Source organism: Colobus angolensis, unplaced genomic scaffold (genome assembly GCF_000951035.1).
Source record: "Colobus angolensis palliatus isolate OR3802 unplaced genomic scaffold, Cang.pa_1.0 Scaffold16, whole genome shotgun sequence".
Classification (NCBI taxonomy): domain Eukaryota; kingdom Metazoa; phylum Chordata; class Mammalia; order Primates; family Cercopithecidae; genus Colobus; species Colobus angolensis.
Window position 1 is genome coordinate 2,140,969 of NW_012114710.1, and position 26,861 is coordinate 2,167,829.

General features: G+C 43.2%; 2 protein-coding genes across 3 annotated transcripts in view; one reads left to right on the top strand and one right to left on the bottom strand.

Annotated features, from left to right (window-relative positions):
* Window positions 1–26,861, bottom strand: part of NDUFAF6 (NADH dehydrogenase (ubiquinone) complex I, assembly factor 6) — a 185,908-nt gene that overhangs the window by 131,713 nt on the left and 27,334 nt on the right. The window lies entirely within an intron of this gene.
* On the top strand, window positions 1,716–25,193 carry TP53INP1 (tumor protein p53 inducible nuclear protein 1). Of its 2 annotated transcripts, XM_011937010.1 has the most exons (5): window positions 1,716–2,054; window positions 10,165–10,425; window positions 11,034–11,397; window positions 19,065–19,102; window positions 20,446–25,193. In XM_011937010.1, the coding sequence occupies exons 2-4, from the start codon at window positions 10,314–10,316 to the stop codon at window positions 19,084–19,086; spliced, it is 498 nt and encodes a 165-aa protein (XP_011792400.1). In that variant the 5' UTR covers window positions 1,716–2,054; window positions 10,165–10,313; the 3' UTR covers window positions 19,087–19,102; window positions 20,446–25,193. The 2 variants fall into 2 exon arrangements, with proteins under 2 accessions (XP_011792400.1, XP_011792398.1); XM_011937008.1 differs by lacking the exon at window positions 19,065–19,102.

The window sequence follows — 26,861 nt, forward strand, 5'->3', positions numbered from 1 at the left end:
AGCTGGCCAGGCATCTTTCTTTTCACATGGCCTCTCCCTGTGGCTAGCAGGGTGGTCTCTCCTTATGGGTGGCTGGCATTTTCCAGAGTACAAAACAGAAGCTGTTGGGTTTGCTTAAATGCTTTTGCTTAATGCTGAGGCTTGGAAGTCTTAGAACATTCTTTCTGCCACATTCTATTGGTCAGAGCAATCACAGGGTCAGCCCAGATTCAAAGGGAAGAAAAATACACCCACTTCATGATGGAGATACTGTTGTGGTCATCTCTGGAAAAATGATCTACTTCATATTGTTTTCTTCTATCATAACAAGATCGTATGATTTCACATGTTGCTTTAACCATGATAAACCTTGTCAAACTGGAAAAAGGTAGGCCTTTTTCTTTTAAAAATTAGCCCCTTGTGTCATCATACCTTGATTCTGAATGTGGAGATGGCTTCTTCAATGGATTCCTAGGCAGAAACAAGAGATCATGGGGCTCCTACCTTAGCATTTGGGAGAAAATATTAGAATGAGCCTGATTTGCAAAAACCTAAAATCCAAAGCATGTTCAAGTCTGTGAGACTATCTAGATCAGGTTTAGCTCTTTCTCCCAAGACAAGGTCCAATGACCATGATATTTCGATCATTACTCCTTGGTGTCTGACAATTCTCTGCACTGCAATTTACATCCTTTAAAACCAGTACTGTTGGAAATGGACTATGTTGTGAGGGTCAGAATGTGAGTGTCTTTCAGATACTGTAATGTGACAGGAATCCCTCGAGGGTTGCTACACAGTTCACCCCAGGTCACAGAACTACATCCCAGTCCAAACAGTATCCACATTAGAGCTAACAGGCATCAACGTTACTCACCTGCCTTTGCCAGACAGTTAATCCACCTATATGCGGACAGAGCCTTGGTTTGGAAAACACGTTCATGCCCACTGTCTCACTCTCTTGTCACCATAAATAACCTGGTGAGTTGGCAGGCCCGGCGTGAATGCCCACACTTTGCAGGTATGCAAACAGAACAGAGGGCTAAGTTCCCTGGGTCACATGAGAGCTAGGCTGCAGCGCCTGGGGAGGCGGCCGTTCCCGCCAGGTGTGCTTGTCCGCTGGCGCTGAGGCCCCCGAGCCTGCTGACCTCTCTGCCTTCAGGCCTGGTCTCCCAGTCCCTTGTGCCTCGTCTATAGGCAGGCGGAATCCAGAGCGTACAGCAAGCCCGGCCACCTCTCGGTGGCGGTTTCTACAGCAGGTGGGGCCCGGCTCCGTGACTGAATGGCCTCTATCCCTCTATCTGAGGCCCAGCAGCGGCCCCCTCCCAGCACCCTGGCTACACATCTAACCCTAGGCAGGCCAGGTGGGGCTCTCGGAGGCGTTAGTCCCAGCCCTCCCAGGATTCTTAATGTTCCTCTCACAGGAGAAAACGTTCTGCGCCCTTTGTGCCCCAAACCCTCGACCCCTCACTCGGCCAGAAGGGTCGCTGAGGGCGAGCTCCTCCTCTGCCCTTCCCGTCGCCGGCCGGTTCTTCCCAGCCCGCCTGCTACGCGCCCCGCTCCCGCTGGCTCCCGGGAAGCCGACCCCGGCCCCAGCGCTTCCCTCCCCGGCCTAGCTCCACTCTCCCACCCTTCCGCTCGCCCAGGCCTCCACGCTCGGCTCCCGGTTTTTGTTGCCCGGGCTTGTTTCGGAGCTGAGCGCCCCGCCGGCTGGGCGCCAGGTCACGTGCGTTGGTGACAACCTCTCGCAGGGCGGCCCCGGGTCCCCCGCGCCGCCGATTGGTGGGGCCTGGCCTGGCGCGGCCCGGGGCGGGGCAGCTGGGCCGGACGGCGGGCGGAGCGGCCGATCAGCTGTTGCGAGCGCTGCACAACAACAAAAGGACTTGGACTGACCGGCCTGGGTGCAGCGACTCGAGGGCTGGAGCCGGCCCAGCGTCTGCCGTCCGGGGACCTGAACGAGGGGAAGCGCAGCCCGGCCCCACCGCAGCTACCTCAGCAGTCCCGCGCCGCCCGCGTCCTTCCCCGCCTAGCCCGCGGCCGCCCCCTTCCCCGCGCAGCCCCGCACGGTCCGGGCCCACGTAAGTGCCGGGGGACGGGCGGGCGTCCAGGGCCGCCTCGCTGCCAGTTGGGGCGGCAGCGCTGCCCGCTCCCGACCCCGGCGGGGCCGGCCGCGTGCCCTGTCTTGGGGCGCCGGTTGCGCGTTCTTCGAACCTCCTCGCTGCCTCCCCTCGCCGCCGCTGGGCCCGGCCGCCCACCCCGTCGGTTGGTCCTCGGCGGCCCCCGGGGCCCAGAGCGCGGACGGAGGCTGACAGGGGCGGCGACGGCAGCGCGGACAAGGGCCCGGCCTGGCCCCGGCGCTGGGCGGCGGTTGGGTGTTTGGTCTCTGCCTCCTCCCCCGAGCGTGGCCTGTTTTCTTGGCCGCGGCGGGACCTCTTCCTCTCACCCTTCCTCACTCCCGCCCACTCCTCCTCCTCCGCCTGCGCTCGGCCGTTGGATGGGGCCGCCCGCTCGGGATTCGGCGTCAGGGCTCCCGCGGCCACCTCCGGGACACATCTCCCGAGACAGAGGCGCTTGGGCTTGTGGCCCGGCGCTGTGTCCTGGCCCTGCCATCCTGTCCCCCGAGCTCCGGAGGCCCTGCGGCTACGGGGAACCTGCTCCGTGACCCGGTCACCGGCCCCCGCCTGTCCGTGGCCTGTCCCTTGACCGGGCTTGATCTCACTCTTCGCTACCTGCCTTTTTGCACCTGTGGAAAGAGTACTCTCCTTGGCCCTTAACATTGAGATCCTTTGAATCGCTCACGCTTACTGAGCGCTGAGTATGTGCCATATACTATGCTTTATCGCCCCAGTTGATTCTCATAACCCTATGTGAAATAGGCCCGGCTATCTTACACATAGGAAACCCGAGGCACAGAGAGATTAAAGTTGCTCAAGGCCACACAGCCAATTAATAAAAGGAAATGGTGTTTGTATTTCACAGTGGCAGCCGAATTTTACCTGGAGTCTTTGTTTTGCTTGTATTTCCTGATTATATCTGCTCAGTAGGTTAATTCCAATTCAGAATGAATTAAAGGAAGAGCCTCTTTACAACTGTGACTCCCAAGGACTTGGGCACATTGCTAGAAGAGCCTTTTCTCAATGCACAATAGTTTTGGGAAAAGGGGGGAAAATGCGACCCTTGGGGTCACTGAACAGAAGTCATAATCAGTTCCCCCAAGATACTGAAATCACCAGCTTGGTAATTGAAATACATTTTCATTTGCAGATGTGGAAAGCACTGGGAAGCTTTTAAGTCGCTATCAATGTAATTCTGAACTGGCAGCATAATTTTAAAAGGCCCCTGCCTGGAACCAGGACCTTACTAATTTCTGTGACCAAGGACTTGTTTTCTCATCCTATCTTTTGTTCTTTTCTGCCATTGCTTCCTCCGATGTCTGGTTTCAAAATTCAAGATTATCAGGCTGTGAATTACCACTTACTCTTGTCTTTGTCCACTGTCCTTTAGCCTTCAGGGCAGGCAGGGGTGGATCCCTGGGGAAATAACCTCCCTTGCATACTAGTTGAACAGACTTCATGTAAGTTGAACAAGCAGAGACAACTTTCTTGGCCTGGGTTTTTCTGCGGTTCAAAATCCATTTTAAATTACTTGAATCTAGTCTTCATATAAGTGGAACAAGCAGAGATAACTTTCTTGGCTTGGTTTTTCTCCAGTTCAAAACCCATTTTAAATTACTAGAATCTGCATGTTTTTAAAATAGGAGAAGAGGGTGGGATAAAAAGAAGGAATTCTGAGGCTGCTTTTCAATGACGGTACGTTTAGCCACCTGATTTCCTGAAACTGTGAAGGAGCCACAACTGTACACAGATTTAGAAGTTAGATCATCAAACTTGCGGTCTTTTTTTTTTTTTTTTTGATGTTTTTTGGAGCCGCCTACTGGCAGCCAAAACTAACTGAAAAGGACTGTTTTCTGAAGTTCACAGACCCACAGTTGAGACTAGGAGCCTAAATGAGCATGTGTAGGGAAAACAAGGAATTGGAATCAGATGGATTTTTGCCCTAATGCTGACTCCACCCCAACCAACTCTGTCACTTTTGAACAAGTTAATTCCTCAACCTGGGTTTCCTCACCAGTAAAATGGGACAAATAAGTACTTCAAGGCCCCATTACATACAATAAGCATTCTGTAAATTGTAGCTAATTATTAAGTAGACGTTTTATGGATAAACTCAAATGCAGCAATGCCCAATGACTTGTTGACAGTCTCACAACTGGCTTTGAATGAACTTGTAGTTAATATTTACTCAGGTCTGCTATTCTAAGTAGTATACACTTAATCCTTACACTGGCACTGCGAAGTAGGTATTATAACTGTCATTCCCATGTTAAGAATGAGAAAACAGACACCAAGATGTTAGTAAATATCCTGAATTCACATAGGTTGCATGTAGCAGAGCCAAGATTTCAAACGGAGCAGGCGAACTCCACGGCCTGTCTTTTTTTTTTCTTTTTTTTTGGAGACGGGTCTTACTCTGTTGACCAGGCTGGAGTGTAGTGGTGGGATCATAACTCACTGCAGCTTCAAACTCATGGGCTCAAGCGATTCTCCTACCTCAGCCTCCCGGGTAGCTGGGACTACATGTGCATACCACCACACCCAGCTAATTTATTTTTTGTAGAGATGGGGGTCTTGCTTTGTTGCCCAGGCTGGTCTTGAACTCCTGGCTTAAAGTGATCCTGCTGCCTTGGCCTCCCAAAGCGCTGGGATTATAGACATGAGCCACTGCGCCCAGCCTCAGAGCCAGTCTTTAAGTACCTACAACATACTGCCTCTTGGTGGGCTACTTATCTTAAAAGTGAGAAAATAAATTATGCTAACAAGATCTTCCAAGCTAGCAGTTTCTTTTCTAAGTGGTCAAACTAGAATGCTTTTCCCCATGAGTATTAGACTCAGTCAGCCACCTTTCTCTGCCTACAAAGCATCTCTACTCATGTAGTAATATGCAAACCATTGATGATAAAATGTTAAGTAACAGTGAGATACAAAACAGTGCATTCACAAGACAAAAAGAAACCTTATGTGTAGAAGAAGAAAACAGAAGAAAGGCACCAATATGTTAAGTGATGGGAACAAAGCAATGGAATAATACTTATTTTTCTTATTTTCTAGACTTTTTATAATGTGGTTTTGTTCAGTTTATAATTAAAAAGACATAATTTATTTTTTTAAAGGGAGGGATGGAGGTCTTTTGAGCCAAGCAGAACAGGGACAAAGCTGCCTCCTTGAAATGCTAGGGCCCAGACACTTTGTTTCTTTTCTGTATTTGGGAGTTCTTTTCTCTGCTGGGGAAACTGCTGGGCTGAGGCTGGTTAAAGCTGAAAGCTTGCAGGTGCCTTAAAGAACAACAGCGCTACTCCACCTAACCTGCTTTGCTTCACCTCTTTGCTGAATTCCAGAACTGTATTTGTAAGTTTGTCCTCTTAGGACACATACTTTCTCTGGAATTTTTATTTTCGTTCTATGATTGCCCTAGTGTTGTGAATATTAGTGATGATCTGGAGAGGAGAGGAGTCTAAAGCTCTACTTTTCCATTTACCTCCACATAGAACCAGCCCAACTGAGAGCCTCCATCCCTGGGCAGGAGTCAAGGTCAACAGTAGCAGTGACTGGGCAGGGATAGTCTCTGGGTCATCAGTAGGAGGGTAGACCTTTAAGACTTTTTCTAGAACTGCCCTGTTCAACAGAAATAAATAATGTGAGCCACATGTATGTTTGAATTTCCTAGTAGCCATATTAAAAAAGGAAAAAGAAACTGGTGAAGTTAATTTTATTAATGTATTTAATCTACTAAAATTATTTTTTCAACATGTAATCAATATAAAAACTTCTGCATTTTGGGGGGGGTACTAAGTCTTTGAAATACACTCGTGTGTAGTGTGTATTTTACACATACAGCACATCTCAATTCAGATACAAAGTTTTCATTTGAACTATTTGCTCTATATTTAGACATAAAATTTATAGGTGAAAAAGTGGATTAATGTACCCTAACTGTTCCAAACATACTTGAAAGTTTTCAGAAAACTAAACTATCAGCTTTTAAGTTTAACTAGATTAAACTTAGTAAATGGATTAAATAGTAAAACGGAAAATGCAGTTTCTCGATGATACTAGTCACATTTCAAGTGTTCATTTACACAATGTGCCTGGTGGCTACCTCAATGGACAGTTTTAGCAGTGCTGGGAGGGTCTCTCCAATAGCTCCTTGCCTTTTGTGACACCTGTGGAAAGCAGGGCCGGGGGAACTTGGCTTTGCTAGTTAAACCAGCCTCACTTTTTTGTGCTAGAAGTTTGTGGGGAAAGAGAGTGACAAGGTGATTCAGCACAGTCTCTCCATTTTCCCAGTGGTGAGACTGAAGCTCAGAAGGGCTAGTTTAGCTCCAGCCACCCATGGTAGAGTCACAGCCAGAACTGCTGCTGTGGATAGCCAGGCCCCTTTCACCCTCCCCAGGAACTCCATTCTGTGTTCTTCCCACGGGTGTCAGCAGATGTGCCATGTAAACACCAGCAGTGGCTTGGGTGAGATGAAGGACAAGCTCCTCCTTCACTTGGCTGGGTTTCTGAACACGCTATTGCCCAAGGTTGGTTGTCCTTGCAGAGATATGGGACATCTGGAGGCAGCCTCTGACTTTGGGAAACCAAAAGAGCACTGACTTGTACTGCTCCCTAGAAAGCTCCTCCAGAGAAGCCTTTCCTGTAGCTGACTTGCTATTTGTGTATATTCCAGGCAGAAGCTGCCTTCCTGGGTTTGGCGCTGTGGCCAGAGGGGGCAATTTGCATGTGGGAACCCAGCAGCTGCTAGAACTACAGTGGCCCCAGCAATGTTTTCGGCCTTATAGCTGCCAGTTATCTGACCTGGGCCCCAGTGCCTTACTCTCATGCAGCATTACAGGTAGGGGACAAGGCATTCGTTCAGGATGAGCAAAGGTTCCCCTGTGTGGTTCTCCCCTCCCAGTGTCTTTAGGTGATTCAGGGCTAGAGTCCAGCACCATGCTGGAGAATTGGGCTTATTCTCTCAACTGGTTCAGCAGATACAGAATTGTACGTGAGGCCAATATCTGCCTCCACAATTTAAAATGAGGAAGAATTTTGAAAATATGTTTTTCCCTCCTGGCATGTATCCTCAAAAATCTTTATTTACATCAGACCTTATGATAACTCATTTCAGGATATAACTGTCACACCACAGCGGGTTAAACAAACAAACTACATAGCCCACTTTTCTTCTGATTTCTCTTACATAGAGCATAAAGCTAACTTTGAATTCTGCTATAGCTCCAGCCTTCATGATTTGGCCGTGTTGCTTTCCAGAAGGTTTCAGGAAGACTGGTTATGCAAGTGACACTTCCTGTTTACCCATTTTTAATCATTAATGGCTGAAGAAGATGAATTGTGACCACAAAGTGTTCTAATGTCATTTATTTGAAATGTTTTACTTGTGCAGTAGTGTGCCAGACACTTGTAGCAGTCCAGTTTACACACAACGAACTGAACCAGGAATCTCAGCTACAGATCCCAACTACTTTTACAGCTAAAGATTACTTTTGAAAGTGAACTGTCAGGAGCCTGAAGTTGTAGATTCAAGGCTGATGCTTGTGATAAAAAGAGGTGGTGATTAGTGAGGTGCATTTCTTCAGCCCTGGCTGATCTCATCCATATATATAACTTTTTTTTGAGACAAGGTCTCGCTGTGTCACTCACATTGGAGTACAGTGGCACAATCATAGCTTACTGCAGCCTTGAACCTGGACTCAGGGGATCCTCCCACCTCAGCCTCCCAAGTAGCTAGGACTACAGGTGCACACCACTGCACCTGGCTAATTTTTAAAATTTTTTTGTAGAAACAGGTTCTTATTTTGTTGCCCAGGCTGGTCTCCAACTCCTAGGCACAAGCATTCCTCTGGCCTCACCCTCTCAAAATGCTAAGATTGCAGACATAAGCCTCCACACATAGCCTCATCCATTCCTATGCTTTTTATCACCGTCTTTGTGTCAACAGCTCCCAAATCTGTGCCCCTAGCTGAGACCACACTCCTGAACTCCAAAGCTCTATATCCCGCTGCCTGCTGGACATCTCCAGCTGCATTATTTTGCATATTCCTCCAGTTTACCATGTTCGAAATGCCTTATCTGTGCTTTCTGCAGTATTCATTCCTATTTCCCTAAATGGTCCCACCATCCCCTCAGTAGGCCAAGCCAGAAACCTGGGTCTTTGACTTTTCCCTTCCCCTTTTCCTGGCTTACAAGGCCCCGCAGGACCTGGTTCCTGCTCAGCTCCCCTAGCCTGCTCTTGTGACCCTCCATCTGCACCTTGAGCGGTACTGAAGGTGCCACATCCTCACTCACTCAGGCGCAGGCTTCCATAGTGTTCCTTTGCCCCCTTCCTCCATTAGTGACCTCAGCCACTTGAGAAAAGTCATTTATTGCAGGAGTCCACCCAGGTGGCCTGGAGAACACCAAATACTTCTTCCATGGCATTCATCACACTGGATTGTTAAACTGGTGGGAGGGCCCTTTTCACAGCCATCTCCCCTGTGCCCAGCACTGTACCTGATGCATAACAGGTGCTCAGTAAATACTAGACTAATAGTTGACCTGGACTGAGGACTTTATTCGAAGTATTTTGCTAAGTCCGTTGCCTTTAACAAGACTAGGATCAGGGAGACTGTCTAGTAGGCGGTTTTGACAAAGTCTGAGAGAGACAACAGTTTGGCTTAAACTAGGATGAGAGTGGCGGAGGGAAGCAGGCAGATTCGAGCTGCCTGTGCTGCTGGGGTTGACGGGACTTGCTGATGGTTGGGATGGGGGTGGGTAGGAAGGAGGGAGCAAAAGGCGTGCAGGTGCGGTGGCTCACGCCTGTAATACCAGCACTTTGGGAGGCCGAGGCAGGCGGATCATGAGGTCAGGAGATCAAGACCGTCCTGGCCAACGCGGTGAAACCCCGTCTCTACTAAAAATTGCAAAAAAAAAATTAGCCAGGCGTGGTGGAGGGTGCCTGTAGTCCCAGCTACTCGGGAGGCTGAGGCAGGAGAATGATGTGAATCTGGGAGGCGGAGCTTGCAGTGAGCCGAGATCGCCCCACTGCACTCCAGCCTGGGCGACAGAGCAAGACTACATCTCAAAAAAAAAAAAAAAGGCGTGAAGGCTGACTTGCTAGAGTGTTTGGCCTGAATAACTGCCAGCTGCTGCTGCTTCCTGAGAAAGGGATGAAGGGCAGTGTATATGAGTAAGTTTGTGGGGAAAAAATTAAAAGCTATCTTTTAATTTTTGTATCTTTTAATTTTGGTATGTGTCTGGTTTGATATGCCCATCAGGTTGCCAGGTAGAAATGGATAAATAAATCTAGAACTCTGGAATAAGATTAAGCAAGCCTGGAGTTTCTCATTTAGAACTCACCAGAACTCCCTAAGGAGGAGCTGTTGCCAACTGAAGTCACATAACTTCCTAACTCAAACAGCAAGTGAGCAGTCAGCCAGGGTTTGAATGCAGGGGGCTGACCTCAGCACCCACCTGCTGAGCTGCCACATAGGAATCGTGTTTCCAGTTCTAGGTTTGGCCAAGCTTAGTTCTCTGCAGTGTAAATTTTTTCATGCCAGCTGTAGGAATTGTTTAGAAGGTCAAAGTGTGCTTGCTGGGCTTATAGATTTTAAGTGTAATCAGGTATGCTTACAGTTATAGACAAGAAGTACAGAGTAGAAGAGAAAAATGAGCCAGAGGAGGGTGAGGGCCTGGCATAATGGTGGTCACCAGGCGCTGTTGCTGGGACTTCTGGGCAGTTGAATAACATATACCAAGACTGTTAATATCTACAATTTGCTCATCTGCTTGCAGAAAAGTTTGAAGGATATTATTCAAATTCATCCCTTATTATAAAAGCATAGATATGAAAAAAGAACCAACTCTTTCCCTTTTATTTCATATTTTAAGATATTTATAGGTTGAATTTGAGTAAGAGTATTTACAAAACATTATGTTGCATTTCTTGTGTTTGACTCCTGCAGAAAGAGAATAGCTGTAGAATGTAGGCCAAGGTATATGCTTTTTTCTAAGGGTATGTGGTATGTGTATGTACTTATGTACATATGTGTATGCTGATGTAAAATAACTTTCTTTTTCTGTTTTATTTTAGGGATAATGACTCTTCTTGCTTTTCACCTAAGTTGATAAGCACCCTGTGCACTTTAATCTCCTGTCAGTACCATTGGGCCAACTGAAGACAAGGTTTTGAAATCTCAGCTGTAAAAGACATCCAGCCAAACTCTCAGTCTTGCCTTAACAATGTTCCAGAGGCTGAATAAAATGTTTGTGGGTGAAGTCGGTTCTTCCTCCAACCAAGAACCAGAATTCAGTGAGAAAGAAGATGATGAATGGATTCTTGTTGACTTCATAGGTAAGGTACCCTTGGTTACTTGGTGGTTCATCTTCACAGTAAAAATGGAAACTTGCATCTTAGTTTTTGCATAAGAAAACCAATAACTGAGGGTTTTTAAGCCTTAAAAGTAAGCAGGAGTTTATCTTTAAAAAATTGCAGGAAACCACCTGTGCTAGATAATGTCAGTGAAATTGACTGGCATCAGTTTTTAGTTTTGCAACTCTTACAGATTGATTAGATCAAGGGCACTTCAATAGAAGACCCTTGTATTAGACAAGTAGTAACCCATATGGCTCATTACAGAGTTATTCAGCAGAATAGAAACAGTCTTAAAATCACTCCTGCAAAACCAACATAATCCATCCCATATAGTGACACACACACACACACACACACACAATTTCTGTGCTCAGAAATAATTTTATAATCATATAGATGAATATAAATGGGTTTGTTTCTGAACTAAATAAAAGAAGATATGTGAGCATCAGCTAATAGTATCATCTCTTCTTTTTCTGTGCTGTGAATTTGATGGGTGACTTTATAATGACTGCCCAATGTGATAATCATCCTCCTGTGGGACTCTTCTACAACACACATGGACTGTAATATGGACTACAATCTAGATACTTGCACTGGTTTCTCAGCAGAAGAAGAAGAAGAGGAGGAGGAGGACATCAGTGAAGAGTCACCTTCTGAGCACCCTTCAGTCTTTTCCTGTTTACCGGCATCTCTTGAGTGCCTGGCTGATACAAGTGATTCCTGCTTCCTCCAGTTTGAGTCATGTCCAATGGAGGAGAGCTGGTTTATCACCCCACCCCCGTGTTTTACTGCAGGTGGATTAACCACTATCAAGGTGGAAACGAGTCCTATGGAAAACCTTCTCATTGAACATCCCAGCATGTCTGTCTATGCTGTGCATAACTCCTGCCCTGGTCTCAGTGAGGCCACCTGTGGGACTGATGAATTACATAATCCAAGTAGTCCCAGGTATGTTACAAGTATTTTAACTCTCTGTAGGCAGTCCACTGAGCATGCATTTTGTCTTTAATTCAAACCTAAGTTACTAGAAGATGCAAAAGTAATTTTGTTAGAGATTTATGAAAGCATGTGTGTGCACAGTACACAAGATGATCCATAAGATAACTTGTTGACCGGTCACGGTGTCTCACACCTGTAATCCCAGCACTTTGGGAGGCCAAGGCAGGCAGATCACTTGAGCTCAGGAGTTCAGGACCACCGTAGGCAACATGGTGAAACCCTGTCTGCACAAAAAATAACAAAAAATTAGCCAGGTGTGGTGGTGCACACCTGTAGTCCCAGCTACTCAGGAGGCTGAGGTGGGAGGATGGCTTGAACCAGGAGGCAGAGGTTGCACTGAGCCAAGATTGTGCCACTGCACATCAGCCTGGGTGACAGAGCAAGACTCTGTCTCAAAAACAAAAACAAAAACTTGTTCATTTTCGATTTTTTAAGAAAGTTAGATGTAGCATGGCCCCAGTTATATAATAGCATTCTCATTTACAAAATTTTGCTACTGATTAGAAATAAGACTGGCATTTCTGCTAAGTATCTTAGAACATGACTCTGACTTTATAGACTGGATTATTTAGGGTATCAAATTCAACTAGAATATCATGTCTTAAAATTTATTTTCTTCCAAGTATTTCTAGCTACATCGCATCAAATGATGTAACCTTGAAAACCTTGTCTGAGAATTTAACGAACTCAGTTTCTTACTGCAATACTCACACTGCAGTCACCCAGTGCTTCTGACACCAGATGTGTGGGTTTTTTCCACACACCACAGTCCTCCAGCAGTGGACACCTTCTAGTGTCCCATAGGTTGAAGGCTTAGTCCCAAAAGACTGCCTCCCATTTCTGATGCCAATCTCAAGCCCCAGGTTTTACTTATGCTTCTGACCAACCAGCTGTAAACTGGTGTTCCTATGACCCCTTCCTTGGGTTTGATTAATTTGCTAGAGCATCTTATAGAACTTGGGAGAACATGTTTTCTGGTTTATTATAAAGGATACAGATGAAGGGATGCATAAAGCAAGGCATGTGGGGAGGGCATGGAGCTTCCATGTCCTCTGTGCACCCCACCCTCCAGGAAGCTCCACATGTTAGCTCTCCAGAGGCTCCCTGAATCCAGTACTTTTGGGGTCTTATGGAGGCATCAGTACATCGGCATAATTGATTAAATCATTGGCCATTGGTGATTGGCTTAACCTTCAGACCCTCTCCCCTCTCTGGAGTTTGAGGGGTGGGGCTAAAAGTCCCAACTCTAACTTGGTCTTTCTAGTGACCAAATTCCCATCCTGAAGCTGTCTAGTTGCTGCCAACCACCAGTCAACTAATTAGCATACACTTTCAATGTTGGAGGTTCCAAGGATTTTAGGAGTGGTATGCCAGGAGACTGACAAGACTGAATATATATTTTACAGTATATATATTTTACAGTCCAGCCTCAGTCTTCAAACTTGGATTCCTTACAACAAAAGGATATGGAACTCAAAAACTACTGGCACAACACCAGAATCCCATTCAGTCTATAATTCATTACATCCATCATTGTATTGTATGAGCATGTCTCCCAGGGCGAGGCCACTCAGGTTTGCAGGTTTATTGATCTTGTTGGTTTCCAAAAGCAGAAATGGTTTTGGCAAACATGTAGCTTCACCCTTTCAGGCATCTGGTATACCTGAGCTTAGAGACAATGTCATCTTTTTCTCTGAGACTGTTTCAAGGTATTAATATGATGAATTGATCCCAGTTCATAACCTATTTATTCATTCTTTTATCCTCTTTTTCTTCATTTATACCCAAACTTTTCCATCTCTGTAAGGGATGTTAGGTTTAGCCATTGTGCTGGTCTAGATTGCAGGTAGCAATACTAGTTTAGCAAGTACCTCTCCCTCAGTCCACTCCCATTCAGATAGAGTAAGGTGACATAGGTATAAAATTAGTGGGCTGTTTTTACCACCAGACAATATAGCTGCGTTCATTGTTGACTCCAGTTTTGCAAGATGGGGTGTAGGTAACCCCATAAGGCCCTTAGGACTTTTGACATGAGGTTTAAAAACATAGTTACAGCTTCTTGCTCAGGAACCATCCCTGCTTCCAGTACTTGTAGTTACAGCACTGGTCCTAGGACCGTTGCATCTGGTAGAGGGAAAAAAAATGAGGTGATGTGGGAAAGAAAGAAAAAGTTAAAATCATTATACTAGCACACTCAACCCTTGGTTAGAATTGCATAAGTCATACCAGCATCCTCCCCATCCCTTCTTCCTCATATCACCAGAAAAACAGGAAAATCTTGTGGGGACAACCAGCCCTTCATGCTTTTATCCCCCCATTTTGTTTTTGGGTTTTTTGTTTTTTGGGTTTTTTTTGAGATGGAGTCTCACTCTGTCGCCCAGGCTGGGGGGCAGTGGCAGGATCTCAGCTCATCGCAACCTCCACCTCCCGGGTTCAAATGATTCTCCTTTCTCAGCCTCCCAAGTAGCTGGGATTACAGGCACCCACCCCCATACTTGGGTAATATTTGTACTTTTAGTAGAAAGGGGGGGGTGTCACCATATTGGCCAGGCTGGTCTCGAACTCCCGACCTTTGGTGATCCACCGCCTCTGCCTCCCAGAGTGCTTTTGGGCATTATGGGCTATATAGTGTGTCCTTTGGTTTGAAGAAATGACAGTCAACTGTCCACATCCATGCAGTATCTTCTGTTCTGGGTTTTTTATGGCGCTCTGAGCATTTGCATCTTTCACTGGGTAAGTAAAGCCCACTCCAGAGACTGTCTCTTCTTCTCAAGACCCATTTGTAGCTCCCCAGGGATACCAGCACCAGTCTCACTTGTAGCTATGCTCAGGGCCTTCCCACCGGGGAATCTGCCCCTCATCAGTAGTCTGTCTCTTTTGCTGACTGGCAAAACAGTTCTCATTGGTATTTGTGCCTGAGAGGGTAGAAGAGGAATGTCTAGATGCAGCTCCTCTCTGCATTGCCTGTACCACTCATTTAATGAACCCAGGAGGGCACCTCCAGGGAGCACATGGGGATATATCTGCTTCCAGTCCCAGTCACCTTCCAAACCTGGAAGGGAGTTCTTCTGATGGCCATTGGCACATCCTAATGTACCCCTCAAATTTCCATAGGGTTGTGCTCCCTATGGAAGCCATCCCTTTAAAAGTCGGAGTTTTCATTGTGATTCTGCCTGACCATGTCCATTGGCCACTGCTCATGACTCAGTAAAAACCCAAACCTAGGGGCTTCCGTCATCGCTAGGAAACCAGCGTGCAGTTCAACCCACAGAGCCGATTTGTTTTTAACCTCCTTTGATCAAAGTGGCATCCTTCCAAACAGGATGCTGTCTGTTCACCTTGGAACTGCCATGCACAACCAAGCAGCTCTTTGTCAGTCAGTTGAGAGCTACTAGCACTGTGGAATCCAGCTCCTCACACAGTTCCAGAGTCAGTCCAAGGTGGAGAGAGGCTCCTTGCTTGTGGGTGTGTCCTCCTTACATTCCCTACATAACATGATCCTGTATAAACCATTTCCATTTTTTATGGAACTCTTCTGGGCACTGCCCTCCCAATTAGTGTTTCTCTGATATCACCAAAGACAGCATGGGTATTTCAGGTTTCAAGATCATTTTATGTCCCTCAGTCATAGGGGTAGCTTCAATTAATGTCCTTTAGCAAGGGATTAAATGCCTCTTGTGGAAATTCTCTAGTGCAAAGTGCCAGTAGTTGTTACTGAGAGGTGCTCACAGTCTTTTGCTATAAGTGCCAGTTTCCCTTCCACATAAGACTATCAGACAGATAATTTGTCCCTACCACCAATCCAGCTTCTACTATACACTGTGTGGACCTGGGCAGTGCTGTTGGTCCCCATTTAGCATGTCCAGTTAATATTGTCATGAAGGGCAGATTTACATGCCTTTTGTTTTACAGTACTAGGTAGGGGAAGTATGTCTCCAGCCAGACATATCCATTCTCATAAAACATTTAGGTAAAGGGGATATAACTTCTTTACATAAAGCTCACTTAAACATCCTAACTTTCATAATCCTATCAACCCTTGCATTTTTATGTTCTCCAATCTAATTGTAGCCTGAATCAGGATCTTGATACCACAGCACATGGAGCTCCCATACCAAGGAGTCCCAGGAATTTATCTTCACCACCCCCAACCATTTTACCCACTTGTATAGGAGAGGCCTTCAGTTCCCAGCAGAGACAGAAATAGATCCTTGCCCATTTGTCAGTCATTATCTTGATTAATCAATCTATTGCCCCAAGCAATTGTTGGTTACTTCTCCTGTAATCTCTGCCTTCTGGCTTTTTAAGTTTCCCCAAATTTACAGACATTATGTGACCTTTGTCCAGAGAATATATCCAGGAAATATCTGAGATTGTTCCCACCCACTAAAGTAAACTCCATTACCCTGTTAATTAGCTGAAAGTCCCACTGTCCTATCGTGTACCTTAGTGGAATGGTTCCTGTTAAAGTATTTTGGGAATGTTGGCATTCCCTCTCTTAGGTTGAGGGTCCAGGTGGATTTGGATCCTTGGAGCAGTTCAGAATATCCCTGTTGTTAGTGTTGTCATGTCCAGGCTCTGATTCTACTAAGAAAAGTATTGTATCTATTATATCTGTCTGTCTGTCTAGCTCTCTATCTACTGTTTCCTGTTTTCCAGATATAAACAAACCCTAGGCAGCACATTAATTTGTTAACTTTACCAGAGTTTGTTATACTCTGAAGTCTTAATATTATAGATAATTTTACATATTTCATTTCATTTTGCTTGTACCAAAATGAAAACAACTTTCTTATATGTTACATGATGCCAGGCTATATCCTAGGTAAGGTCTTGGGTGGGGAATGTTACTTTAACTGGCACTTTATTCACTGCTACGAGTTTATTAAGAGATGTTTCAGGCATTCCAACAAAAAATTAAAATACAACTTTTTGGAGTTGCTATTTATTTAATTGCTTTAGAGTTGCTTCACATTCATTTCTTTTTTTTTTTTCTTTTTTTCTTTTTTTTTTTTTGAGGCGGAGTCTCGCTCTGTCACCCGGACTGGAGTGCAGTGGCCAGATCTCAGCTCACTGCAAGCTCCGCCTCCTGGGTTTACACCATTCTCCTGCCTCAGCCTCCCGAGTAGCTGGGACTACAGGCGCCCGCCACCTCGCCCGGCTAGTTTTTGTATTTTTAGTAGAGACGGGGTTTCACCGTGTTAGCCAGGATGGTCTCGATCTCCTGACCTCGTGATCCGCCCGTCTCGGCCTCCCAAAGTGCTGGGATTACAGGCTTGAGCCACCGCACCCGGCCCCACATTCATTTCTTGAAAATTCTTTCCTCCTGATTCTGATTTTACCTCTGAGGAATGCCACTCAATAATTTATAATTAGGCCAGGCACAGTGGCTTACACCTGTAATCCCAGCAGTTTGGGAGGCTGGGGTGGGCGGATCACAAGGGCAGGAGTTCAAGACTCAGCCTGTCCAACATGGCGAAACCCCATCTTAAAAATACAAAAATTAGCCAGGCGTGCTGGTGGGCACCTGTACTCCCAGCTACTAGGGAGGCTGAGGCAGGAGAATTGCTTGAACCCGGGAGGCGGAGGTTGCAGTGAGCTGAGATCACGCCACACTGCGCTCCAGCCTGGGTGACAAAACAAGGCTCCGTCTCAAAAAAAAAAAAAAGAATTTATAATAATTAGTCACTTTAAACTTACTAGCATTTGTATGTTTACTTTTCAGTGTTTTGTGTGTGTGTGTGTAAGTGTAGTCAGCAGCTTTGCAAAAGAATTTACTACAGAAACAGTACAAATGCAATGTAAACAATTAGAAAATACAAATATGCAAAAATTGGAAATGACATTTTCATGACCCAGAGATGAATACTCTTAACATCCTAGAGTATATCCTTCCAGATTGTGTTTTTTTTCTGTGCCTGTATGTACATGTAAACTTTTAACCTAAATGGCAACGTGCCATATATACTTTTTTTTTTTTTGAGACAGAGTTTCACTCTTGTTGCCCAGGCTGGAGCACAATGGTGCAGTCTCGGCTCACTGCAACCTCCACCTCCCAGGTTGAAGCAATTCTCCTGCCTCAGCCTCCTGAGTAACTGGGATTACAGGAACACACCACCATGCCTGGCTAATTTTTGTATTTTTAGTAGAGACGGGGTTTCACCATGTTGGCCAGGCTAGTCTTGAAGTCCTGAACTCATGATATCCGCCCACATCAGCCTCCCAAAGTGCTGGGATTATAGGCATGAGCCACCGCACTCAGCCCTTCTTTTTTTTTTTGAGACAGGGTCTTGCTCTGTTACCCAGGTTGGAATGCAGTGGCGTGATCTCAGTTCACTGCAACCTCTGCCTCCCAGATTCAGGCAATTCTCATGCCTCACCCTCCCGAGTAGCTGGGACTACAGGTGTGCACCACCACACCTGGCTAATGTTGTGTTTTTAGTAGAGACAAGGTTTCACCATGTTGACTAGGCTGGTCTCAAACTCCTGACCTCAGGTGAGCCACCTGTCTTGGCCTCCCAAAGTGCTGGGATTACAGGTATGAGCCACTGTGCCTGGCCCATATATACTATTTTATAAACTACTTATTTAGGCAATGATCTCCACCATTTTGTTTCAGGAGATTTCTTCTTCTTCTTCCTTCCTTTTCAAGGTTGTTATGGGTTTCTAGTTTTGGTACAGTGAGAATGTTGTTTTTGTATCTTGTCTTTGCATTCATATATGATAGTTATAACATATAGGGATAAATACGTACTTTTCCATATATAAAGGATCAAAAGAAGGCACTGAATTTTATTTTATTTATTTATCTTAACACGGAGTCTCACTCTGTCGCCCAGGTTGGATTGCAGTGGCGCAATCTCGGCTCACTGCAACCTCCACACTGGGTTCAAGTGATCCTCCTGCCTCGGCCTGCCGAGTAACTGGGATTACAGGCACGTGCCACCATCTCCAGCTAATTTTTTGTATTTTTAGTAGAGATGGTGTTTCACCATGTTGGCCAGGCTGGTCTCGAACTCCTAACCTCAAGTGATCTGCCCACCTTGATCTTCCAAAGTTCTGGGATTACAGGCATGAGCCATTATGCCTGGCCAGAATGCACTGAATTTTATGTGAATCCTTTCTGCACACAGGAAATTTCTGTAAATTATTACAGTTTTAAAATAGTGACTATGATTTTTTTTTTAACATCTTTATTTTGGGATTTGAAATTCTTATAAGGAAGTCTTGCTAAATCAAGATGGAAATCAGGTGTTACCAAAATTAAGCTAGCTTTGTAGTAAATATGTTTTCTTAGCAGGAAATAAATCATATGTCTTTCAGACGTCAAATTGCTTCGATTGTGTCTATCATTGGGGATATTAGCATAAAGCACAGAAAATTGAGGTGCTTTGTAATTATAGTGGGATTCGGGGTATATGTTTCATTGCATTTTAGCCTTTATAAATACTGCTTTTGAAGGTTTCACATGTTATCATCTTAAGTACATGTATGTGCCTTTAATGGCACATAGTAAACCAGTTTTAATAAAAGTTGACCATGTCCTAATAGTAAAGTTACAATAGCATTTTTAAATCTTACTAGTGATTTAATAGTTCACCATTTAACATTTGTAGGGCCAGGAAAAGCTGCTTATAAGACTGACGGGCACAGAGTAAGTATATTCACTTCGAGACTGTGTGATATATGTATGCATAGGGAGGCAAAGGACCCAAATGCGGACCTTTTAAAAATGACTTTTTTTTTTTTTTGAGAGGGAGTCTCACTCTGTCACTCAGGCTGGAGTGCAATAGTGCGATCTCGGCTCACGGCAGCCTCCGCTCCCCAGATTCAAGTGATTCTCTTGTCTCAGTCTCCCAAGTAGCTGGGATTACAGGCTTGCATCACCACACCTGGCCAATTTTTGTATTTTTAGTAGAGATGGTGTTTCACCATGTTGGCCAGGCTGGTCTTGAGCTCTACTAAGGTGATCCACTCGCCTTGGCCTCCCAAAGTGTTGGGATTACAAGAGTGAGCCACAGCGCCTGGCCTAAAAATAACTTTCTTTATATTAACTTTTTTTCTATTAGTTTCTTAATGTGGCCTCTTAAAATTCTACTTTAAAAAAAGTTTGTATATACATATATATATGTAATAAAAGATAATAGTGTTTTCCTCAAGTGATTTTAGGCAGAATGTGTCACTGCCCTTCCTGTGTAAAATAACCCTTAAAAATCATAAAGCTCTTCATGTTACGTGTTGACATAGTTTACAGCAATCCCACTTGATTAGTTTTTTTATATGGAAAACATAATCATACTGTGTGTAGCCATATTTTAAGATTGTGTTATTCAAGAGTCTTATAATATTGCTATGTAAATACCATCTCAAAAGTGCCCTGTTGTGAGATAAATAAAGAGATTTATTTTATAATAAGCTATAGCTTCTTATCTAGAAAAATGGTAAATGAGTAGAATTTCCGTATGCATATTTCTGTTAAATAAAGATTTAAAGCATGTTTCCTGGAACATTTTACTTATAGACAGGAAATGTCTTGTGAAGGTATTGTGAGCACACTGCTTTCTGATCAGTAAAATTTGGGAATTAAAATATTTTCCTTGTAAGAGTATGGTAAGAATTAAAATACATATTTGCAAAAGAATTGGCAAATGCAGATATTCAATAAATGTTAGCTCCCCTCCCAGACAAGCTTATATAAATGTGTGTGCTCTGTAAATGAAATTCAAAGTATAAAGTGTATTTTTAGAAAACAGTCTACTTAGTGAGCCATCTGGGGCTTACATGGCATCTTTCTAGTAAGTAACAGTTGGCTCTCCTCTCCGCCACTATCAGTCAGTGGGGTCACAGAATAATAAACTTGTCTGTCAGCCATGAAACACAAACTCTCATTCAGCCATAAACAAATTAGCACGGCAAACTGAATTGCTAAGTAACTTTTCCAGTTTCGTTAATAACATACTCTGTTATTTAATACATCCCCACTTTTTTCTGTTTCAGAATGGAAGCTCAAAATGAAATGGGGCAGCATATTCATTGTTATGTTGCAGCTCTTGCTGCTCATACAACTTTTCTGGAACAACCCAAGAGCTTTCGTCCTTCCCAGTGGATAAAAGAACATAGTGAAAGACAGTCTCTTAACAGAAATAGCCTTCGTCGCCAAAATCTTACCAGGGATTGCCAGTCTCGGCAAGTCAAGCACAATGGCTGGGTTCATCAGCCCTGCCCGCGTCAGTACAATTACTAAGACTTTTAAGTTTTATTGGTTGGTTTCTCTTGGTTTGTGCATATGTGTATGGATGTGTGTATTTGTACAATGAAAGTGTTGTCTCTTTACAACCAATTGATAACCAATCACAGTTTTATCAGTGTATTTAGACACTATCTTGAAAATCAGATTTATATGCTGTGTATCACATAATGCCTTGCCTTTAACATTTACTTTTTTGTACACTTTTTCAGATTATTTCTGGAAACATATCAATATAATTACAGTGTTTGGTGTTTGGGGGTGTCTTTAAATCTATTAGGGTGTACATTAGTCAGCATTTTAAAGACATTTCTTCCCAAGTACGAGAATAGGCATCTTTCATTTTCATTTTATTTTGTATTAATCTTTTGAGCAAGCAAAAACTTATTCTCAGGGTCAGCTATAAACTTTATTGACCAGTACTTGATAATCTCTCTGTATATGATGAATACATTTTTACACACTAATATGAGCATTAACAGGTGATAGTTGCCATGGATATAATGGAATTATGGCTAGACTTTCTTTTGAAAGAAAACTTGATGTATTCTATGCGTATGGTTTTTCCCCAGATTAGTCATGCAGTTCATTTGGAATTCAGGTACATTAAGCTTTAGTGAAGAGTGCATTCAGTGATTCCAATGTGACCGCGTGACGTGGTACAGACATTACAGGTGTTGTAGACAGAGGCACTTGTCCCATGCAGAGGGATTAAATTAGACCTGTGAAATTTTATTTGGAAAAATTCATGTCTGTAACTAACCGATTAGTGCAGTATTTAATTTGTTACGATTCCTTCCTGCCAATTCTGCCCACTCCTCACCTCGCTCTCAGCTATAAATTCGGAAGTACTTGTCCAGGCACTTGAGTGACTTCGTATTTCTCTCTGCCCATGGGAAAAGAGATAGGCTTTATATTTCCACACAGAGTGAAAAATCCTCTGTCATGGAGCCTGTCCTGCCAAGTGGCAAGCAAGGGTGTGGGGGAATGTCTGCTGATGTCTTTCATGGTATCTGAGTGAACAGTGACAGGTTGGCTCAACTTTTTTTTTTTTTTTAATTGCCTTGTAAGTATTCTTCCCTGCAGTCCAAATGACTTTTCTGTTTTTTTTTTTTTTTTTAACTTCAGGCAAAATCTTTAACCACTCTGGCCTCTGTTTCCCCCACCAACAGGGGAGCAGTGACATTTACCTCCCTCACAGAGTCACTGTGAGGATTCTATACTGATTTGAAGTGGGGCTGTTCAGAACTGAACCTTGTAGGAAATTCCAAGGGCCTTTCTACTGAATTTGGTGATGGGGTGGGGCCGTGGCACTTTCTCTGCCACAGCTGTTCTTCACAGTGTTGGTGCTAATGAGGCCAGGGTGCAGGGTTCGATTCACATGTTGGCCAGTTAACTTAGAGAAAATCTATTTCCTTACCTCTAGCCAATCACTTCCTTTTTCCGCAGTTGTGATGGGTTTTGCTGAGCCATCCACTCTGATTTCCTCTGAAGTAAACACATTTACAATCTAAAGCAATTCTACTGACAGAAGTATTGCCTTCATAATCAAACAGCTTGTTTTTCCATCTCCTCTGCAACCCTAATTAAATGAGTACAGGTCTATAAAATGTTTTCAAGGAGAAAAGCAGCATATACTTATGTGAAGTATTATATTGTTCAATAACCCTGTAGTGGCTTGATGCAGGGAACCCTGGGAGACTTTCAGGGAAGAGCTGTGCTCTTTTCTGACTAGACTAGGGCATTTGGAGTGGAAGAGGTCAAATGTGTAGTTAGATGGAGGTTTTACATTGTTCTTCTACTGGCTGTGATGAAGTGCCAGAAAGTCTCCTTAGAACAAGAGTCTAGATCCCCCTTTCTCCTTATTGCCCTTTCTGTTTTGACTTCCCTTTTATTTATTTGTTGTCTAATTAGGGGCCAAATCTGTAAAGTTTTGTCAAAGTGAGTTAGAAGTTGTTTTCTTACCATTTGTGTTTACCAGAGTTGGGAGATAAGGTAGAGTTTCCATGAAGGTGTGTATGTTTTATACGATGTTTGTTATAGGGCCATGCATTGGTAACCTGAAAATAGACCAGCTTAATGTCTTCAGGATGTAAACCTCTGAATACACGGCGTCTCTTTTTCATACATTGCATGTAAGTTGTTAGTACCTCACAAGCTACAGAAGTTCAGCCATTAGATTTTGTTTGGCAGCATGAACAGATTTGTGTATTAACTGCAATCACCTTTTTTCCAGATTTCCTTATTGACTTTTTGTTTGCCTTATCTGGGGCTAGTTTTTTACGCTTTGTACCTAGAAAACAAAAAATTACATTCACTGGGCTTTTTTTCAAGGTTGGGATTACCACACCACCTGGAATATCATACTGTGGTTTCTGCCTAAAATTGGCACATGTAAGTGTTGAAGAAAATGGTTATATAATTCAGTTGAAACTCTTGGTCATTAGATGTTAGGCATCTCCTGTATGTAAGACACAAGGCCAACCACAACACAGAACGATGTTGACCTGTTAAGTATTCTCTGAAACATGGCCAAAATGCATTTTATTATGAGCTTTTTTTTTTGCTATTATAAATATTAGTGGTTACAAAGTGCTTTAGTCATATTTCTTTAAAATGCAAGCAGTGAGAAATAAGAGCCCTCTGAATTAGTAGCTCTAAACTGTTAACATAGAATGTTACTTGGAAAAAGTCTGAAATATGTGGTGTACACAAGCAGTGCTTCGTGAATGAGTTTCTTAGCTTTTACAGTGCACCATGTTTCTCAAAGTTTGTTTTTGTTGTTAAAACATTTTATATATCTTATGTTTATTTTTCTTCCTCAACTAATTGTGTACTGCACTGTAAGTGGAAAATTAGCCATTATTTATCTTCTGTGGCAATGCATTTATATGGTTGATTGGGTGGGGAATTTTTTGCAGAAAGATGCACAGTGATTGGATTTTTGACTTCCTATTGCAGGGACCTTTTAAGAAATATTAATTTCCTGTACATTTTTCCAATCCCCATGCAAACTGTTCCTGTTTACATACCTTCTCTGTTGTATCAGTACTTTGAGTGAGAAGACAGTTTATTTAAAACTTGAGCAGGCTGTTCAGCATTGTTTCTGCTTCTCAAATCTGTATAGTACACTGGTCTGTAATCATTATGTCTTCATTGAAATCCTTGCTACTTCTCTTTCTCCTCGATGAAATACATTATATATTATCTTTATGTACTCTTAAGAAAAACATGCAAGGAAGAGTATCTTCATTATTCTCATTTTCTTTGAGTTGGAAACAAAAATATAAAGGACTCCAACTAGAAGATACTTACATTTAAATAGATTAGTGGGAAAAGTTTAAGAGTTTCCACGTATTAGTTTTTGTTCTTTGAGTCAATTAAGAGACTGCTCCTTGTACTGGGAGACACTAGTATATGTTTGTAATGTTACTTTAAAATTATCTTTTTATTTTATAAGGCCCATAAATACTGGTTAAACTTGTTAAAAGTTGGGCTTCTATCTTGGATGGTTTCACTGCCATCAGCCATGCTGATATTTTAGAAATGGCATCTCTATCTACTTATTTTAATGCTTAAAATTATACATAAAATGCTTTATTTAGAAAACCTACATGATACAGTGGTGTCAGCCTTGCCATATATCAATTTCACTTGAAATCTGACACCAATTAAAGTGGTTTAAGGTGGAAAAAGAGGTACTGGAAAGCATGCAGATGAGGATATCTTTTATGTCCAACAGTATCCTTTGCGTGGGAGGAGAGTTACTCTTGAAAGGCAGGCAGCTTAAGTGGACAATATTTTGTATATCATTGAGAATTTTCTTTATGACACTTTTAAAAATTGTATAATTGTTAAATGTCCAGTTTTGCTCTGTTTTGCCTGAAGTTTTAATATTTGTTTTCTAGGTGGACCTCTGAAAACCAAACCAGTACCTGGGGAGGTTAGATGTGTGTTTCAGGCTTGGAGTGTATGAGTGGTTTTGCTTGTGTTTTGGTTGTGTTTTCCTACAGAGATTTTGAACTTCAATAATTGCATGTGTTATTTTTTTTTAAGTGGCTTTTTTTCAAGTAAAATTGTGAACATATTTTCTTTATAGGGGCAGGACATGAGTTATGGAGACTGAAGAGTATTGTAGACTGTACAAGTGCCTTCTTAATGTGTTTCTGGACACACTTTTTTTTTTCATCAACTTGAAAATTCAAAAGGGACATTTGGTTAGGTTACTGTACATCAATCTATGCATAAATGGCAGCTTGTTTTCTTGAGCCACTGTCTAAATTTTTTGTTTTTATAGAAATTTTTTATACTGATTGGTTCATAGATGGTCAGTTTTGTACACAGACCGAACAATACAGCACTTTGCCAAAAATGAGTGTAGCATTGTTTAAACATTGTGTGTTAACACCTGTTCTTTGTAATTGGGTTGTGGTGCATTTTGCACTACCTGGAGTTACAGTTTTCAATCTGTCAGTAAATAAAATGTCCTTTAACTTCACACTTGCCAGATTATTTTATCTTTAGAGTCATTAATATTAAAAGGAGGTACAACTTACTGTTTAGTTTGTCCAAAAGAGATGTTTAATATCCATTTTAAATATGTATTTAAAAGCTTGTGTAAAATTCGTATATTAAGGCTGCGCATGGTGGCTCATGCCTGTAATCCCAGCAATTTGGAAGGCCAAGGCAGGCAGATCACTTGAGGCCAGAAGTTTGAGACCAGCCGGGCCAACATGGCAAAGCCCTATCTCTACTAAAAATATGAAAATTAGCTGAGGATGGTGGTGTGCACTTGTAGTCTCAGCTACTTGGGAGGCTGAGGCAGGAGAATCCCTTGAACCTGGGAGGCAGATGTTGCGGTGAGCTGAGATTGCGCAGCTTGGGCAACAGAGCAAGACTCTGTCTCAAAAAAAAAATCCTTTTTTTTTTTTTAACCTAAAATGAGGAATCACTTAAGTGAACAGGAATTGGAGGGTTATCCCCAACCAGTATCTTTCCCTCCAATCAATGTTTAAAAATATAGAATGTAATACACTGGTTCTTAACCTTTTTAAAGCCAGGTGGATGAATTCCCAATGGATCTTCTCCCAAGTGAATGGAGATAGAATCTTATAGAAGTGTTTTAGGACAATATGGCCTTCCCTGATGCCATTGATACCCCTATTGTGGAGCTCTAGTTTAAATAGGCCAGTAAACATTCAGAATAATTGAACAGGAAGCCCAAAGAATAACTCCCATATGAATGAATGTTTGGGGCAGATCAGCATTCTACAACTGTAGCTTATTTAAAGACAGATTTTTATTATCTGAGTCTTTGCTGAAATGAAAAGATCGAGTGCCAGGGGTAAGAAGGAGTCATCCAAAGATGAAAATAAGGTCATGAACGTTGACTTGAGAAGATACAGGTTGAAATGAAAGCCCCACTTTGGGCTGGGCATGATGGCTCATGCCTGTAATGCCAACACTTTGGGAGGCTGAGACAAATGGGTCACCTGAGGTCAGGAGTTCAAGTACAACCTGGCCAACATGGCAAAACCCCATCTCTACTAAAAATACAAAAATGAGCCAGGCATGCTGGCACATGCCTGTTATCCCAGCTCCTCAGAAGACTCAGGCAGGAGAATTGCTTGAACCCAGGATGTGGAGGTTGCAGTGAGCCAAGATTGTGCCACTGCACTCCAGCCTGGGCAACAGAGTGAGACTGTCTCACAAAAAAAAAAAAAAAACCCAAAACAAACAAACCAAAACAAAAACAAAAACCCTACTCTGGAATGGCAGGGGAATGGCTGCAGCTGAGAAGACTGTTGCTAGGCCCACTTACAGAGTGTCCAGGGAATCTAGCAGCTTAATCAGGTCTCAAGGCAGTAACTGTATGGAGTCTAAAAGTGGGCAGTCAAATATGAAGGTGGCTTTTGGAGATGGGCACATCAAAGCTTCACAGTTTGATATGTGGCCTAAATTATCTTGCTCCTTTGCTGTGAATCTGTACAGACCACAAGGTTATTCATTGAAGCACTGTCTGCTGTAAATGCAAAACTGAAAACCCTAAATGCTATGCGTAGGAGATTAGTTGAATATATTGTAACACATCCCCACAACAGAGGTCAATGCAGCTTTTTTAAAAACTGAGGAAGGGGCCGGGTGCATTTGCTCACGCCTGTAATCC

What these genes read in the sequence shown, in the direction of transcription:
- TP53INP1 (XM_011937008.1), top strand. Translation starts at nt 10,314, where the DNA reads ATGTTCCAGAGGCTGAATAAAATGTTTGTGGGTGAAGTCGGTTCTTCC. An exon ending in GATTCTTGTTGACTTCATAG is followed by an intron (nt 10,426 to 11,033) that starts GTAAGGTACCCT and finishes ACTACAATCTAG; the next exon opens with ATACTTGCACTGGTTTCTCA. An exon ending in CATAATCCAAGTAGTCCCAG is followed by an intron (nt 11,398 to 20,445) that starts GTATGTTACAAG and finishes TTTCTGTTTCAG; the next exon opens with AATGGAAGCTCAAAATGAAA.